The 15,255-nt window shown below is 41.4% G+C and overlaps 1 protein-coding gene across 4 annotated transcripts; it reads left to right on the forward strand.

Moving 5' to 3' along the window:
* The first annotated feature begins 1,692 nt into the window (after positions 1-1,692).
* On the forward strand, positions 1,693-14,457 carry znf318 (zinc finger protein 318). 4 transcript variants are annotated; one of them, XR_013780700.1, is made up of 12 exons: positions 1,693-2,123; positions 3,142-3,251; positions 3,404-3,953; positions 4,688-5,924; positions 6,397-6,503; positions 6,587-6,686; positions 6,917-7,239; positions 8,443-8,640; positions 8,834-8,927; positions 9,436-9,554; positions 10,707-14,111; positions 14,214-14,457. XR_013780700.1 is itself a non-coding variant. In XM_079362586.1 (12 exons), the coding sequence occupies exons 1-12, from the start codon at positions 1,899-1,901 to the stop codon at positions 13,770-13,772; spliced, it is 6,090 nt and encodes a 2,029-aa protein (XP_079218712.1). In that variant the 5' UTR covers positions 1,693-1,898; the 3' UTR covers positions 13,773-14,457. The 4 variants fall into 4 exon arrangements, 3 of the variants coding, with proteins under 3 accessions (XP_079218712.1, XP_079218713.1, XP_079218711.1); XM_079362586.1 differs by having other exon boundaries at positions 10,707-12,675; positions 12,715-14,457; XM_079362587.1 differs by having other exon boundaries at positions 10,707-12,675; positions 12,949-14,457.
* The last annotated feature ends 798 nt before the right edge of the window (positions 14,458-15,255 follow it).

The raw sequence follows: 15,255 nt of genomic DNA on the forward strand, positions 1-15,255 counted from the left end.
CATCAAATAACAGTGAACATGTCATTCACCAACAGCTAACCAAAGTAACTGTTTAACATTTCCTTTTTTTCTGACAGTCTAAACCCATGAGATTTACACCTCATGATCAAGTATGACAAAAGTACAGTTACTAATCTTCACTTTCAAGAAGCTGGAGCCCAGTGATGTTTGTAAGACAATTGATTATTTAAAGGAGGCTCAATACTGACTTTCTGTCAACTGAATGTTTTCTGCAACTTCACAGTGATAGCCAACAACTATAAGAAAGGCACAAACAATGACAATGTCACTGGCATCTTGATGTTCATAAAAGAGTTCACAATCTCACTTCCAGTGCTGGACTGTGTATGAATGTTTTCTCTTTAAATGGTGATATTTAAATACTATGTGGTTAATCACACTGACATTAAGTGCCAATAAAGTGAAATCTATTTACCTTCCTGCAATTACACCCCTTAAAAGTAATTTATTCATCTTGTACTTTTTGTGTATTATTGGAGTTTTGTGTGTGTACAAATCAGTGTTTAAATATCGAAGGAAGGTACACACTTCCTAATTCTCCATACATTTTGAATCAGACTTATAGCTTACAGTTTTTATTTACTGAAACTTTAAACCTGTAAGTGCAATGTAATTCAAAACGCTTGAAGACGCACATTGAAGTGACATTGTGATTTTGTTGACATCAAAATAACAAGGATAAAAATGGTTCTGCATACTTATTGACTGAAGTATAAATATGTTGATGTCCTCTATGAGGAAGTTGAATTTGTGACTTAATTGTTATTTATGACTGTCACGTCAGATTTTGTTTGAATAAAAGCAAGCAGCCTTCAGTTCAAGAACATATACTGTACTTATGTTCAGTTGGGAGATTACCCAAGTATATTTGTAATTGTTAAGCCATTTCTTGTATTCCACATCATATTCCACATTTCCTCAATTATCTGGCGGTGTTGGTTGGCTAACAGATCAATAGCAACACATCCATGCTGCTAACTTTCTGAAGACTATCAGCTCTGGAAAAATTGAGGGATTTAACTTAACAGTTAATTGTTAAATGACAGGTGGCTAAAAGGTTCAACTATCGATGTACTGTTGGCAATTCTTAGTTTTCATTCTGAAAATACATGTGGATGTAAAAACCTTTGTACTGTTTGATGTACTTCGATACTTTGTTTTTCAATAAAAAAAAACACTTAAGTAATGAAAAGTCATGAATGGGTTCTTAATCACATTTATCTGTTTGCTTTTCTTTTTTTCCCAAAAGATGTTGGGCTAATTTATGAAACACATTAGAGCTCAATCCAATGCTTGTATTCTAAAGGAGCCTCAGCATTAACTCGGAAATTGTTTCATCTTTATGAGATGTTAAAGAAGATATCTTTGATATTTTATTTAACCACATGATTTACCCTCAACAGATTCTCCTGGGCTGTGAGCCTAACTCATATCAGGAGTCTTCCCTGGTGTCATGGATCTATTTAGTATGTGATGTAGACTACAGCACAACTGTGACTATTGCCAAATGCTAAAGATATGCACATCATGATGACATTCATTATTAGCATTATTGCTTTTATTTAACTTTAACGACATCAAAAGCATTTCATGAGATGGTTTTAAAATGGCTCAAGAGAAGTTACTAAAATAATGGGATATTTAAGTGCCCTTACTGTGTTACTCCTGTAGGGGGCAGAATCTGTTCATTTCTTTCAGTAGAAGAAGAAATTATCATTGTGTGCATAGAAAGACAGACTGTGGCGCTGAGAACGGAGTTGATAGAAAACACCTTCACAGTTTGTTTCACATTGAGCACATTTGTGACTTGCATTAAACAAACGCTGCAAATGTCCGCTGTTTAAGCGCGGGGAGAAAACGCGTTTTTTTGAGGGGAAATGTACCGCGATCGACCGCCACCGAGAGGGGGCTACAGGCCGCCGCCGTCCAGGCCCTACCAGGCACAAGGCTACAGAGACGACAGGGACCGGCCAAGGGCTCCGTACCATCCTGGATATCCAGACCATGGTCACCCAGAATCCTACCGTCGCTCTCCGCCGCGCAGGAGATACTCTTCCCCCCCATCAGGCGGAGAGTACTGGGCCGGGGGTCCACCGAGAGACGTGAGTCAAGCAGGCGGAAAATGTAGCAAAAGTTGAAGTGAGATATTTGCCCCAAAAACTCCGATTATTCAGCGTGACTTTCTCTTGATGATGTGGTTTAGATGAAGGCATCTGTCCGACAGATTTAGCTGTTTGTTAAATCAAAACGGAGGTGTTTTTCTTCCTTGTCCGTTTTGTGTTGCACTTTGTTGATGTGAGGCCTACAATTTAGCTTTCATTCTTATATTTTTCTGACCTGCACATACAGTGAAACAACCGATGACTTAAATGGGACTTACATCCGTTATGTGGAGGTTTAGACATGGGTCCATAACGTGCACGTCAGCTGAAAGTAAAGCTGCCCTTTTTGTTTTGTTGTGATGTACACATCTTATACAAAACATCCTGACGTTTGCAAAAAAAAAGTGAACTAAATTAATGGTATATAAATAAAGTAAGTCCGGTCTTTTTAAATTATCTTTGAATTTATTGAGTTAACTTCCAAAAATTCTTAATGAAAATGAAACATGATTACCGCAACAACACTGGTGCGTTCATAATGTGACATTACGGTAAACAGAAACTCTTTTTGATGAAGAACCGACAAGTGTTTGTTTTCTTTTTTAACAGTTAATTCAAGTGTATTTATAACAAAATGAAAGTGTAGTTTTTGTGATTTACATACTGACGACCTATCACAATAACTTACAATGCTGTTGGATTCATAGAGATGACTAGTTCAGTTCACTCCAAATAATTACAAATCGTGATCTAAAATAGTGACTTCAGTATGTTTGTTTGAGTGATTTATAATGGAAATAGATGGAGTGACAGAACGTTGTTTTAGCTTTCCCATATGACTTTAAACATGTGGAAGATGTCTCATACAGAGGTGTAACGGTTGAAAATCTTGTCCCACCTGGTGGGTATCTAGGACGCTAAGGTGCCTGGACAGGACAACAGCCACATGGATGATAATGACTACCTGACATCAATAAGTGTGAACGACTCTCATACAGCATGTGTGCATGTGTTGCAGAGGTCTCCATCACCACGTGGATCTGTTCCCCTTGATCACAACCTGCTCATCACTGTTGGAAATGAGCTAACTGGACCTTCTGGCTCTGCCCCCCCACGCCACCATGAAAGGTACTGGTTATTAAGAGTAAAAGTCAAAAAGTGTTTTGCGACCGGTGTTAGGAACAAAACAATGAAAACGTGTATGCCCAGAAGTTGAAAAGCATTACAAAATATCATTAGTTATACAGCATATATTAATTCAAAGTCCTGTTTTTGTGCAGAGACTACCCGCCTCGACCCGCATATGAGCGGAGTAGGAGTCGGGGCCGGAGCCGACCTGGCAGCCGAGAGCAGAGTCCGGACCGAAGCCGGGCCAAGAGTCGAGGACGTAGCAAGAGTCGAGGACGTAGCAAGAGTCGGGCGAGAAGCAAGAGCCGTCCTCGCAGCCACAGTTTCAGTCCGGATCGGAGCAGGGCCAAGAGTCGAGGTCGGAGCAAAAGCCGCAGTCCGGATCGGAGTCGAGCCAAGAGCCGGGGCAGGAGCAAAAGTCGCCCCCGTAGCAGGTCTCGATCGAGGTCCAGGTCAAGAGGTCGTAGCCTGGGGCGGGGCTACTGCAAGGCAGCGAGCCGAGGTCGCAGTAAGAGCAGGCAAAGGAGCCGCAGTGTAAGCAGCAGCTCGAGCTCCTCCAGCGACGATGACAAGAAATCCAGAAAAGAATTCAAAGAGCTAGAGACAGCCCGACGCAGGAAGGAGCTGGAGGAGATGCTGGGTCCGCCCACCAAATCTATCCTGAAGAAACGCAACGACTCAGAGGACTCTCCGTCACTCAGGGTAAATCTGAACAAAACACCTGCATTGTCATCACTTTTAATACCACTGTTTCCAACATTTCTTACAAAGCTGCAGATGTATGCCAGTTAATGATTCTGAATAGGAATATTTAGCTTTGATACATTTATAACCTTTATTTAACCAGGAAGAGAAACTCATTGAGATTAAAAATCTCTTTTTCAAGAGTGTCATGGACATAACAAACAGCAACACGAAAACAGAGTTTCAGACAGACATCGAGCAGCCAAACATAGAAATACAAATGTATATTAACAAATAAATCCTTGGGCAATTGAGAGACACAAATAACAGTTTTGAGCAGCAAATGTTTGTCAGAATCATCCTTAAACATATCAGGAAGAACATCTACAGCCAGAAGTCTGTTATTTAAAAAAAAAAATATAGAAAAAATTCCATGATTGTGTTTTAAATGTGAAAATCTGGATAATGAAATAAAAAGGCTAAATTCAGTGAAATGTCTCTCCATTTTCTATTATTATCGTATGTTTAAATTTTTTTATTTTTAAATATCGTTAATCTTATGTGTGTTGACTAAATCATTAGGTGTAAAATATCTCCTTATTCTCAGCCAAACATAACAACCTATTGTTGAAAATTAGGACTCAACATTGATTCAGCTCTCTGTTTTAGATAAAGTGCTTGTTAGTTTAATTGATATAAGATGCAGCAGATTCTCAATGATGGCCACTAATTTCACTGTTGTTGTGTTCCAGAGCTTGGACTCTCCCAGAGGCGAGGGCTCGAGCTTGTCTCGGGTGGCCGAGCAGCTGCTGCATGCTGTTAAAGGCATGGAGCCTCACATGGTTGCCACCATGTTGTCAGAGCTCCGCTCAGACCCACAAATGGCTCACCGGGCTGGCCTCGATGCTGAGATCAAAGAAATCCTTAACCTGCTTGGCGGACAGGATGCAGGGGGCAGTGCTCCGGAGAAGAATGTCGATGACATTGATGACGAGGAGAAATTCCTTTATGGAGACTCTGAGGAGCCAAAACCACCTCCATCAGCTGAGCCAGTCCGACACCACGGGCTGGATCTGTACGGTGACGTGACAGAAGAGGCTCTGTATGGAGACTACCCCCCACAGATGGCTGTCAGCAGGTATGGCCTCCCAGCAGGGGCCTCCCCTCACCTTTCAGTTCCCCCCACAATGGGGGAGGTGGACATGAGGTACACAAGCCGGCCAACTATCAACCCAGAACAGAACATTAAGATCCAGGTATCAAATCCTGCCTTCCCGCCAGGGACAGAGCCACTTGAGGAGAGTGAGCGCCAGGCAGTGGAGGAGTACGAGAAGATCCAGGACCTGCTGAAGACCATTGGCCTGGACCTTGGTGTGACCGAGATTAGCAAGATGGCTGCCAGGACCAAAGAGCGTCTACATGGTAACAAGCCCCCTCCAAAGACACCGACACGCAGACGGTACTCCTCTGACAGCTCTAATGACAGTCGGCCACGCCGGGGCCGCAGGAGGAGGAGCCAAAGCGGCAGCTCCAGCAGCAGTAGCAGCAGGAGTCACAGCCGTGGCAGGGGAGCAAGCTGGAGCAGCAACGACAGCAACAGAAAGGGTTCGGCTCCGCCCAAGTCTCTCAAAGACAGAGAAGTGAAGGAGGTGAAGACGGGGCGGAGCGAGGCAGCTCTGCCCCAGCCGCCACCTAAGCTGCCTCCACAGCAGCTACCACAAATTGCTGACCCCAACACACTCCCCTCTCACCCTGGTGCAGCCATTCCCACATTCCCCTCCTCACAGGTCCACAGCATGATTCCTCCAAACTATCCCCCACCAGGATATGGCCAGTTTGGAAACTATAATCCCTACATGCACCAGCAGTGGCCACCCATGTACCCACCCCCTATGACAATGCCTCCCCCGACTGGCCACGAAGAGTTCCCCCCCACGCTGCCCTACACTCAGCAGTACAACAAGCCGATCCCTGAGCCAGAGGTCAAAGGTCAGTTTAATCAGGGTGAGCCTTTATTGAGGAAATATTCCCCTTTTTACGACCTGTAAGGGATGTAGAAACACCCGGACAGCAGAAGGAAAAGTAAAGTTCAGCTGGGGGACGATTCGAGCCGTCACTGTTTTCTATATGTGAAAGATATTTACGATGACCCACGTGTTTATTACCTGTTATTTGTATCTAAAATCTATACGTTTTGGGTTGTTCATGATCGATCAATCCAGACCCAGATCATCATTAAGGTGAATATTAGAGCAGAAGAAGTTTAAGGTCTTTTATTGTTAATAAAACAAGAAAGGAATAGTTTTTATTGATTTAAACAATTAGAGAATGAAAACTATCAGCCATCATGTAAGTTAAAATGTCAGGATCAACTCAAAAGCACGTAGTTGTTACTCGATGTTTGTTTTTATGCAGTCGTTGCAAAATGATGTGTAACTGGTGTCGGTTGTTGTGTTGGAAGGACTGGGAAAGAGCTCTGTTCAGGACGTGGAGAAAGGAAGCTGTAAAGCAAGCAGCCATGAAAGAATCATTTCTGAGGAGCAGAACAACGAGAGCCAGAAACAGAAGGTTTGATCCTCATTGAGAGATGGAGGAAAGTGACGGTTAGGCGTCTTTACCGTCAGCTAATGGGAATGTTTGTCTGTATTCAGGTTCTGGAGGAGAGAGAGAAGCTGAGACAGGACAGGGAGACCAGGATGAAGAAAAAAGAATATCTGATGAAGGAGCTGGAGAGACTCAGAAAGCAACAAGGTGAGCTCACACAGAGACGTGCACAGACAATACACATGTTGTTCACCTGCCCATCGATCTCACGCGGGGCTTTGTCCAGAGGTCATTGCTGTTAAATGTTAAAAGCACTAAAAGAGGCAAAACATTAGACTTCACATTAAGACTGTTAAGGTAATCAAAATAATGTTTTGTTAAGATGACTACTCACTGTGTACCTTGTTATTGATGCAGACATGTTTTCATATTCCCAGGTGAGCTCCTTAGAAAGAAGCGCCGGGAGAAGGACGGACACAAGGACCCCTTGCTGCAGGAGATCAGCCGCCTGCAGGAGGAGGTCATGGCTCAGATCTCAAACCTGCGCAAAGAGCATGAGTCTGCCGAGAAGAAACGCAGCGAAATCGACAAGGTAGCACTAATCCTAGGCCTGAACCCGACTGACCGACCACGCAAGCTTAGCAAGCAGCCCGGGGACCAGAAGGACCAGCCGCCAAAGCTGCTCCCACCAGAGAAGAAGAAATGGTTGGATGAGAAGAGTCCCGAGGAAAGACAGACAGCCAGCAGTTCAACCATAAAGGTACAAAGATCTGCAAAGGAGGTAAAACGGAGATTAGTTCAGAAAGATTTCTGTCCTCAGTCATAGCTAGGGCTAATTACTGTGTTTTCTTGTATGTACATGTTGATCTATGTAAGTTTTCAACATTATATTTAGTTAGCTTATTGGACAGTTATCAGTCAAATGGATTGATATGATTTATTATACAAACAGAAAAAATGTCAAGCTAAGTCTTAAAGAATTGTTATCAACTTACCTGTCGAGAACCGTGTGTCTGCTTTATATCGATGTAAAGCTACGTTTATACATCGTTTTACTTTGCGTTAAAGTTTGTTGCGTTTTTGACGTCATTCTGCCTCAATGCTCAGCAGCAGTTGAAACGTATTGCAGCAAATGTTCAAAAGAACCTTGAATGACAACGAAGGAAGTGCTAAAGCTTCAGCGTCAATGTTTCCCTTTGTACAAAGGGACAGAAACCAACACTTTAATTGTACTGTGTGTGTGTGTGTGTGTGAACCTCCGAGTTGGCAGCTTTAAAGTAATGGTGATAGTTAATAAGGGTAATGATGTTTTACTAACTCATCAGCCTTCTCACATTAAAGGCCTCTTAGGAAATGAAGGGATCATGTTATTTGATAGACTAAAATGCTTTTGCTTTGATACAGCTGTGCCGGAAACTCTGCTGAGCTTTTCTAAAAACTCTCCCTTTGTTTTGTTGTACTAAACTCACCGTACTACTGTAAAAATGAAGTTGTTTTCCTCCTACACAGGAATCTGCAGACAGTATTATTTTAAAACCCGACAAGACTTAACAGTCATAAACTGTTACCTTTTACATAAATATAGTTACTCAGTAATACGATGTGGTGGAAATACTTTCAGTTTACAGCTAAAGTAAAAATAACAGAAAGGTAAAGGGAGAACAGTGTGTGGTCTTCAGTAATCAACATTTTGACCAATATCTTTTAATTTTTTCACATCTGACTTTGATGTAGCATGGAGCTTAAACTTCAGAATGTGAATCAAATGTTACTCTCGGTATAAAAATGATGGTCAGAATTTTGCAAAATACAACTTGCGTCTTCGAGGCTGAAATTCAATAAAGGTAAGAAACTTTGTTCCTTTCACATTTTGTGGAGCTGAGATGTTTTTGCCTGTGTGAATTGTGATTGTGTTGGCTTGTTTCAGCCATTTTGACTTTCCACCCTCTTTGTTTCTTGGCAGATATCAGTGGAACCACCGTTGGCGCCAAGACCATCCTTGGACAAGACACCTGTCAGCGCACAGCCTCCGCCTTCGACCCTGCCTCCAGATCCATTTGATTACTATGATGCTGGAAACCACTGGTGCAAAAACTGTAACGTCACCTCTGGTTCCATGTTTGATTTTTTCACACACTTGCACAACAAATCGCATCGCAAGGTTTGTATTAGTTTTAATTTTTAATACATTTTCACAAAATGTCTTTGTCCTTATGTCAGATCTTTGATATAGCATCTATATTTTGATTGTCCTTTTTTCCCCCTGAAATTAATTTGATTAGTTTGATATTCACAAATGAACAGTGCTTATATGTAGGTTCTTTTGACATTTGATTATCTTCTTCTTTTTACAGACTCTGGATCCGTACGACCGGCCATGGGCTCCCACACCTACCAAAATCGCAAAGAACACTTCATCAGTAGAGAAGCTTACTAAACCAGCCAAAGGTATTTTGTTTTACAGTCATCATTTCCCTTCAAAGTCATCATCATGTTTTTTTTTTTTCCCCAATGACCCGCTGAATTTTTTTAGCCATCTTCTGCTTCCAGGTGGAGCTCAATATGGATCTCTGCTGCACTTTTTCTATCTCCTTAATGAAAAAATGTTAACGAAGTGACAGACTCGTCGATAACCACAGAGGAGACTCCCGTCTACACATCTCTGATGTCAATTCATATGTTTTTAAAGTCTCAACTTAACACGTTGGAAAAGTGCTGATGTGTCAGGCTGCTCATGACCTCCACTTCCTGTAGGAACCCTGGTATTATTGAGCAGTATGCACTTTTCAGTATACATCATCTGTTTTCAAATATTTTTATAATCAGATGCTCCTTCTCTAACCACTTCCTGTTCTGATAGGTACTTGAAGTGGCGACATCCACCAGGTAAACATGATTGACAGTTAATTTATCATCACTAAAGGGTTAAAATTGTGTCGCTTGTGTTTTGCTGCAGGCTCGGAGTTCTTGCTGCCTGTCAGAGGATTCTTCTGCCTGTTGTGCAAAGAGTTTTATGGAGATGCCATTTGTGCAGAAGAGCACGTCACCACACATAAGCACAATGAAAACTACAAGGTATAACGGTTAAAGCAGAGATTTGTCAGATTTGGATAAAGATACATAGTAGTAAAGATGCACCAGATAACTCAAGGATGATATTTGCAAACAGATAAAATTGTAGAAAAAAAAAGATTTCCTCTTGTACGTTTTTGACTTCTTTTCCACTTGCAGAAATGTATAAAAATGTAATGTACCATGACTCCATGGTGCCTAGATCTATTTAGTTTTCTACATATAGACAAATTCCTCAAGTGTAAATAGATACAAATTCAAATGCTCTTAAGTGAACATTTTATGTTCAAAAAGACAAGGTGGGACATGATAAGATTGAGTGAGTGATTGATTGGATATGTGCTTAGTTGTTTGATTAGCAGACATTTTGTTGTATATTAAATCAGTCCACCTAAATACAGTCGTAGTGAGTTATGTAAAAATTAGTCCAGGTTATGCATAGGAGACGCTGGAGAAATACTTAGGAGGGTGGACCATTGGCTCTGGAGAGCTCAGAGTTAGTTGAGTGAATCTTATCAGGCAACTCCTTTAACGTGGGTCATATTTACTTTGTCAAGCTTCATGTCAGAAAAATAAGCTTCATAAAAAGCTATGGTCTTTGGGTAAAAATATACATCATACCAAAAACTACTACTTGTCACTACAAATTAGGCGGTTTAAATTCTGAGAAAACTACTCCTGTAAAGTTGGGTTGTTTTTAGGGTAGATATCAGAGAAGCATTATTTATTTATTTTTAGAATTGTAAAGAAACTATACAAGGAAAGCTGAAAGGAAAATGTGCTGGCCCTTCAAAAAAGATATACCTTACATATTTAGATGTATATCACTATTAATGAAAAAAATGAAGAGCTGTTACTTTGTTGCGGTAGTATTGTGTAAATGGAGACTTAAAAAAAAAAAAGGGCAACCACTTGACATGGCCAAGGCAGTATTCAAAGATTTTCACTTGAATGTTCTGCTTAGTTAATTGTGAGAATATTGTGTGCTTATAAATTAGGTGCAAAACTTTTTATGAACATTGAGTTGGTACATACATTATTTTAGTTCTTTCTTAATAGTTATTGTGGTTACAAGAATGGAAGTGTTGTATGTCAGACACATTTTTGATGCAATTTCCTCAGTGTCTTTATCTTGTGCTTTGCCTCTTCCATCAGAAACAAATGTACGAGAATCCGTTGTATGAACAGAGGAGGAACCTTGACCGACAGGCAGGTTTGACCTCAGATACAACTGGAAAGAAACGCAAACATGATGACAGTGAGAAGGGCAACAACGACAAGGAGGAAAAGTCCAAACACAAAAAAGACAAAAAAGAAAAGGACAAAAAGAGGGAAACGGATGATTCTGTTCAGAAGGAGGAAAAAAATAAAGTTAAAAAGGAAGAACAGGAGGGAAAAACAAAGCCAGGCAAGAAAGAGCAGGATTTTAAAGATACAAAAAGCTCAGATGGGGAGAGGCCTATCTACAGCAAAAAAGATGAAGGTGAAAAGAATAAATTCATCAAAAAGGATGATAAATACCGCTACAATAGAGAAGAAGAGGAGACTGATAAAAACAGCAAAAGGGAAGAAAGCGACAAATCTAAATATGGTAGAGAAGGAGAATACCGGTATCGATATCGCAAGGATGAGGATGACAAATACGACCATCCAAAATATGGGCCGAGAGATGACGAGAGTCGATTTAAATATGGTAAATCTTCAGATTTCAGATCCAAGAATGACAGAGAGGAAGGTAAACCTAAAGCTGAAAGGGAAGCTTTTAGAAAACTTGAACCAGAGAAACCAGCAGCAAAAGCAGAGGTCAGCAAGCCTGAACCTCCAACTAAGCCCTATGACCTGCCCAAAGTCTTCTGTGGTCCCAGCCCTGCCATGAGGGCAAAGCTTCGCAAGCAGAGTCTGGAAGCAGGCAAACCAGCAACCACAGCTGCCACCCCTTCATTCGGAAGATTCACATGGAAAAAGAAAGAGAATGTTCTAGCAAAGGAGGCCCAGAAAGCAGCTGCAGAGTTCGTCAAGGATGACGAAGATGCAACAATGCAGAATACCGGTTCGATAGAAGATTCTTTTGCAAAATCTATGGCTGTTGCTAAGGAGATTGCCCAGAAGCTTGGAGGCCATCAGACAAAAGTCCTTGGACCGACAATGCCTTCTCCCTGGGTGTCAAACAGAGGAAGAATACGGCCAAACCTCCCTGCACCAGCAGCAGTAATGCGGAAAGCAGCAATGATGGGTAAACCTGCACCTCTTAATACATTCCTCTCCATCAGACCCCAAAACACAACTTTACAAGGGTCTTCTCCTAAAGATTTACCCACATTGAATGAAATTGCAAATGCTGTCAGTTTACCATATATACCAATGGATGCAACATCAAGGGAGGAACCTCAGACAGTTGGGGTAAAACCTCTTTCCCCAGCATCAAGACCTGAGCCGTTTAAGGCTAAAACTGATCCACCAGTCTTTGGACCTGTCCCATTTCAAGCCAATCCTCCACCAACTGTTTTTAAACCTTCAATGCCTGAGGTCAAGCCCCCACAACCGATTTCAAAACCTGCAACATTTGAGGTTAAACCTTTGCCACCGGTTTTAAAACCACCATTTGAGGTTCAACCTGCACCCCTAGTTTCTAAACCTGCTGAAATTGATGTAAAGTGTGTGCCATCAGATTATAAAGCTTTGCCATTTCAGGCTACCACTGTATCATCATCTGTATCCACCTCTGCTCCTTCTGCAGTTAAACCTTCACAGCCAAAAATGATAAGAATTGTGTCTGATGTGGCAGCTCCTGGTGTACCAGAGAGTGAGCATACACATACAGTGTTTGTTAAGCCTCCACCTTTTATAAAAATGAATGAAGGAGCTCAAAAGTCTGAGAAGCTGAAGAGTAACCTGGCTGCTGCCAAGGCCAAGGACTTATTTGACATCTTCTATAGTAGTGCTGGACAATCAAATTCCTCAACTGTCACCAAAACAGCAACAGACACAAGAGCTGATGGGAGTAGCACCAAAAAATGCCAACTTTCTAACCTCCAAGTACTAAAAACTCAACTACTGCCTCAGTCCCAACCCCCAGCTGTGGTCTGTACTGCTCTGCAAGCTGACTCAAACAAATCCTCACCAGGTCCCCAAATCCAGACAGAAACGGAAAAGAATCTACCAGGTCCCAAAACCCAGCAAGAAACAGCCAAGAATCTACCAGGTCCCCAAATCCAGACAGAAACGGAAAAGAATCTATCAGGTCCCAAAACCCAGCAAGAACCAGCCAAGAATCTACCAGGTCCCCAAATTCAGACAGAAACGGAAAAGAACCCACCAGGTCCTACAACTCGGCAAGAAACATACAAGAATCTACCAGGTCCCCAAATCCAGACAGAAACAGAAAAGAATCTACCAGGTCCCAAAACCCAGCAAGAAACGGACAAGAATCTACCAGGTCCCCAAATCCAGCCAAAAACGGAAAAGAATCCATTAGGTCCCGAAGTCCAACAAATGCCTGATAAAAACCCACATTGTCCCCAAATTCAGCCAGAAACAGACAAGAATCCACCAAGTCTCAAAACCCAGCCAGAATCAAACATCCAAATTGCATCTGTTTGGTCTTTGCAGCCCACCCTAGCTCCAAAACCTGATGGTGATCCCTGTGAAACAACTTCACAATCCAACCAATCTATACTGAATCAAACAGCTTTGGCTGAGGCTCAGAATGCACCTCAAAACCTGTCCTTGATTTCTAGAGGTGCTTCCCAAATCCCTGCACAAACAGATGCTGAGCTGGAAGAAACATCTCAACCCCAAACAGACCCACAATCTGAACCCCTAACAAAACAGGACCCCTCCTCCCAGTCATACACAGAGACTAATCTTGATACAGTTCCAGTCCCTGAATCCAAAGCAGGCAGAAAAACTAGAGGCAAAATAACTCCTGCAAAGAAAAGTGCTGCAGCTCGCCCTGTTCGACAAACCAGATCCCAAACCAGATACCAGACCCGGAATCAGCAGCAGAGCCAGTCTGAGCCAGAGCTTGCCTCAGGAGATTCTGACTCGGCTGCTTCAGACTCAAAGGGGCTTGACACATCAGATCCTGGCTCTGGTTTGCAACCTGGGGAAGCAGCAGCTGGTGAAGGTGAACCCCCAATTGTTGAGATGACCCCTGAAACTTTGGGCCTCCCCTCTGACATGACCTCTCTGGACTTTGAATATGACTTTAATTTTGAATAGGAACTCAACCAACACATCCACTTGTCCAAGATTTACAGAAGATCAGTTCGTGAAAAACGGCTTAATCTTATCTGAACTGTGTGTAGAGGTGCACCTCTATATGCCATCTGATTAGGACTATCACTTAAGTTTCAGTGAATTGTTATCTTCACACAGCAAATTAAAAATCTCCTCTTCAACTCTCACACAGAAATTCTTTGCTCTTCACATAGTTTTAGGTCATGTAGCATATATCAGACTCAAATTACAGCTTTTTGTCAGTGAAATGGATTGACCAGGTTTTGACCACATTTTTTGTCACCTTCGTAGACTAAATCACCTCTCTTCCTCCTCATGCAGGTAAAGTTCTGTAATCTTTTTTTTCTCTTGTTTTCTATTCCAATTCAGACCCCTGTAAGTTTGTGTTCTTCCTCTTTGAATTATTATGTGTTTCTGATGCAGAGTTCAGGTGGTGAATGAAAAGTGGTTGCATGGACCAAATACAGCACAGTTGGTTTGAAAACGGTATGTTACCTGTTTGAAGACCTCGAATGGGATTCTAATGAAACTGCATCAGGCTTCCCCTGATGTGTTTGAAGCACTGAAGTGTGTCTAGTTTTTCTGTGTGGGTCAAAATAGAAACAAACTGCTTGTCAGTAAAATGTTGTTGCTTCAAGTAGAGTTTTAATAAAGCTGATAAAAACAATCGGCACTGTTGTGTTGCTTTTCTTACATCCAACATTAAAAATGGACTCAAAATCCAACTATATTTTGAGTTACTGACCAAGTCATCTGATTTGACAAAAGGCTGTTAATGTGTGCTGAAATTGTGCAATTAAGTACATAACTGGGAAATGTTACTGTGAATGTAGTTAATTAACATTACTTTTTTTTTTAAATACAATGAAGTGACTAATTTCTGCAGCTTGAATGTGCCAATTAAAGCGCCACCTGGCTGCATAGTTGTCTCCTATGAATGTCTGGATTTTTAGGTTTTAACACTGAATACAAATAATATGTGAGTGCAGCAGTTTTTTAAATGTTCCTTTCTCCAGCCTGAACCTGAGCAGTTTCATTGAAATTGAGGACACATCTTCTGCAGAAAGGTAAGACAGCCAGCTTCATACAAATGATAAAAGTTTAAGTTAAATGACATTTAACATGTAGACTAACATTAACATTATTTGTTAACAGTTTGGCTTTGCTTTGAATTTAACAAATATAATCAACGAGTTGTGGAAAATATATTGGTTGTCCCAAAGGGTTTCCTCACAGTTTTGACTTGGCTTCAGACTAACGGATAAAACCATATACACATTTACACTGTAAAAGGTGCCTAATACTTCATTTGTCGAATGAAGTGGGTTTGCATAAATAAACATGTTCTGTTTTTGTATGAGAAAGTGACACTAAATAAAGGCTGACTCTACTGGATGACTTGTGTCTTGGTGTTTGTAATGTAAACACACACTAGCGTCGTGTATTTAAATAGGAGCTGTAGGAA

Source organism: Symphodus melops (genome assembly GCF_947650265.1).
Source record: "Symphodus melops genome assembly, chromosome: 15".
Taxonomy (NCBI): Eukaryota; Metazoa; Chordata; class Actinopteri; order Labriformes; family Labridae; genus Symphodus; species Symphodus melops.

What these genes read in the sequence shown, in the direction of transcription:
- znf318 (XM_079362585.1), top strand. Translation starts at nt 1,899, where the DNA reads ATGTACCGCGATCGACCGCCACCGAGAGGGGGCTACAGGCCGCCGCCG. An exon ending in CCCTGAGCCAGAGGTCAAAG is followed by an intron (nt 5,925 to 6,396) that starts GTCAGTTTAATC and finishes TTGTGTTGGAAG; the next exon opens with GACTGGGAAAGAGCTCTGTT. An exon ending in AGCACAATGAAAACTACAAG is followed by an intron (nt 9,555 to 10,706) that starts GTATAACGGTTA and finishes CTCTTCCATCAG; the next exon opens with AAACAAATGTACGAGAATCC.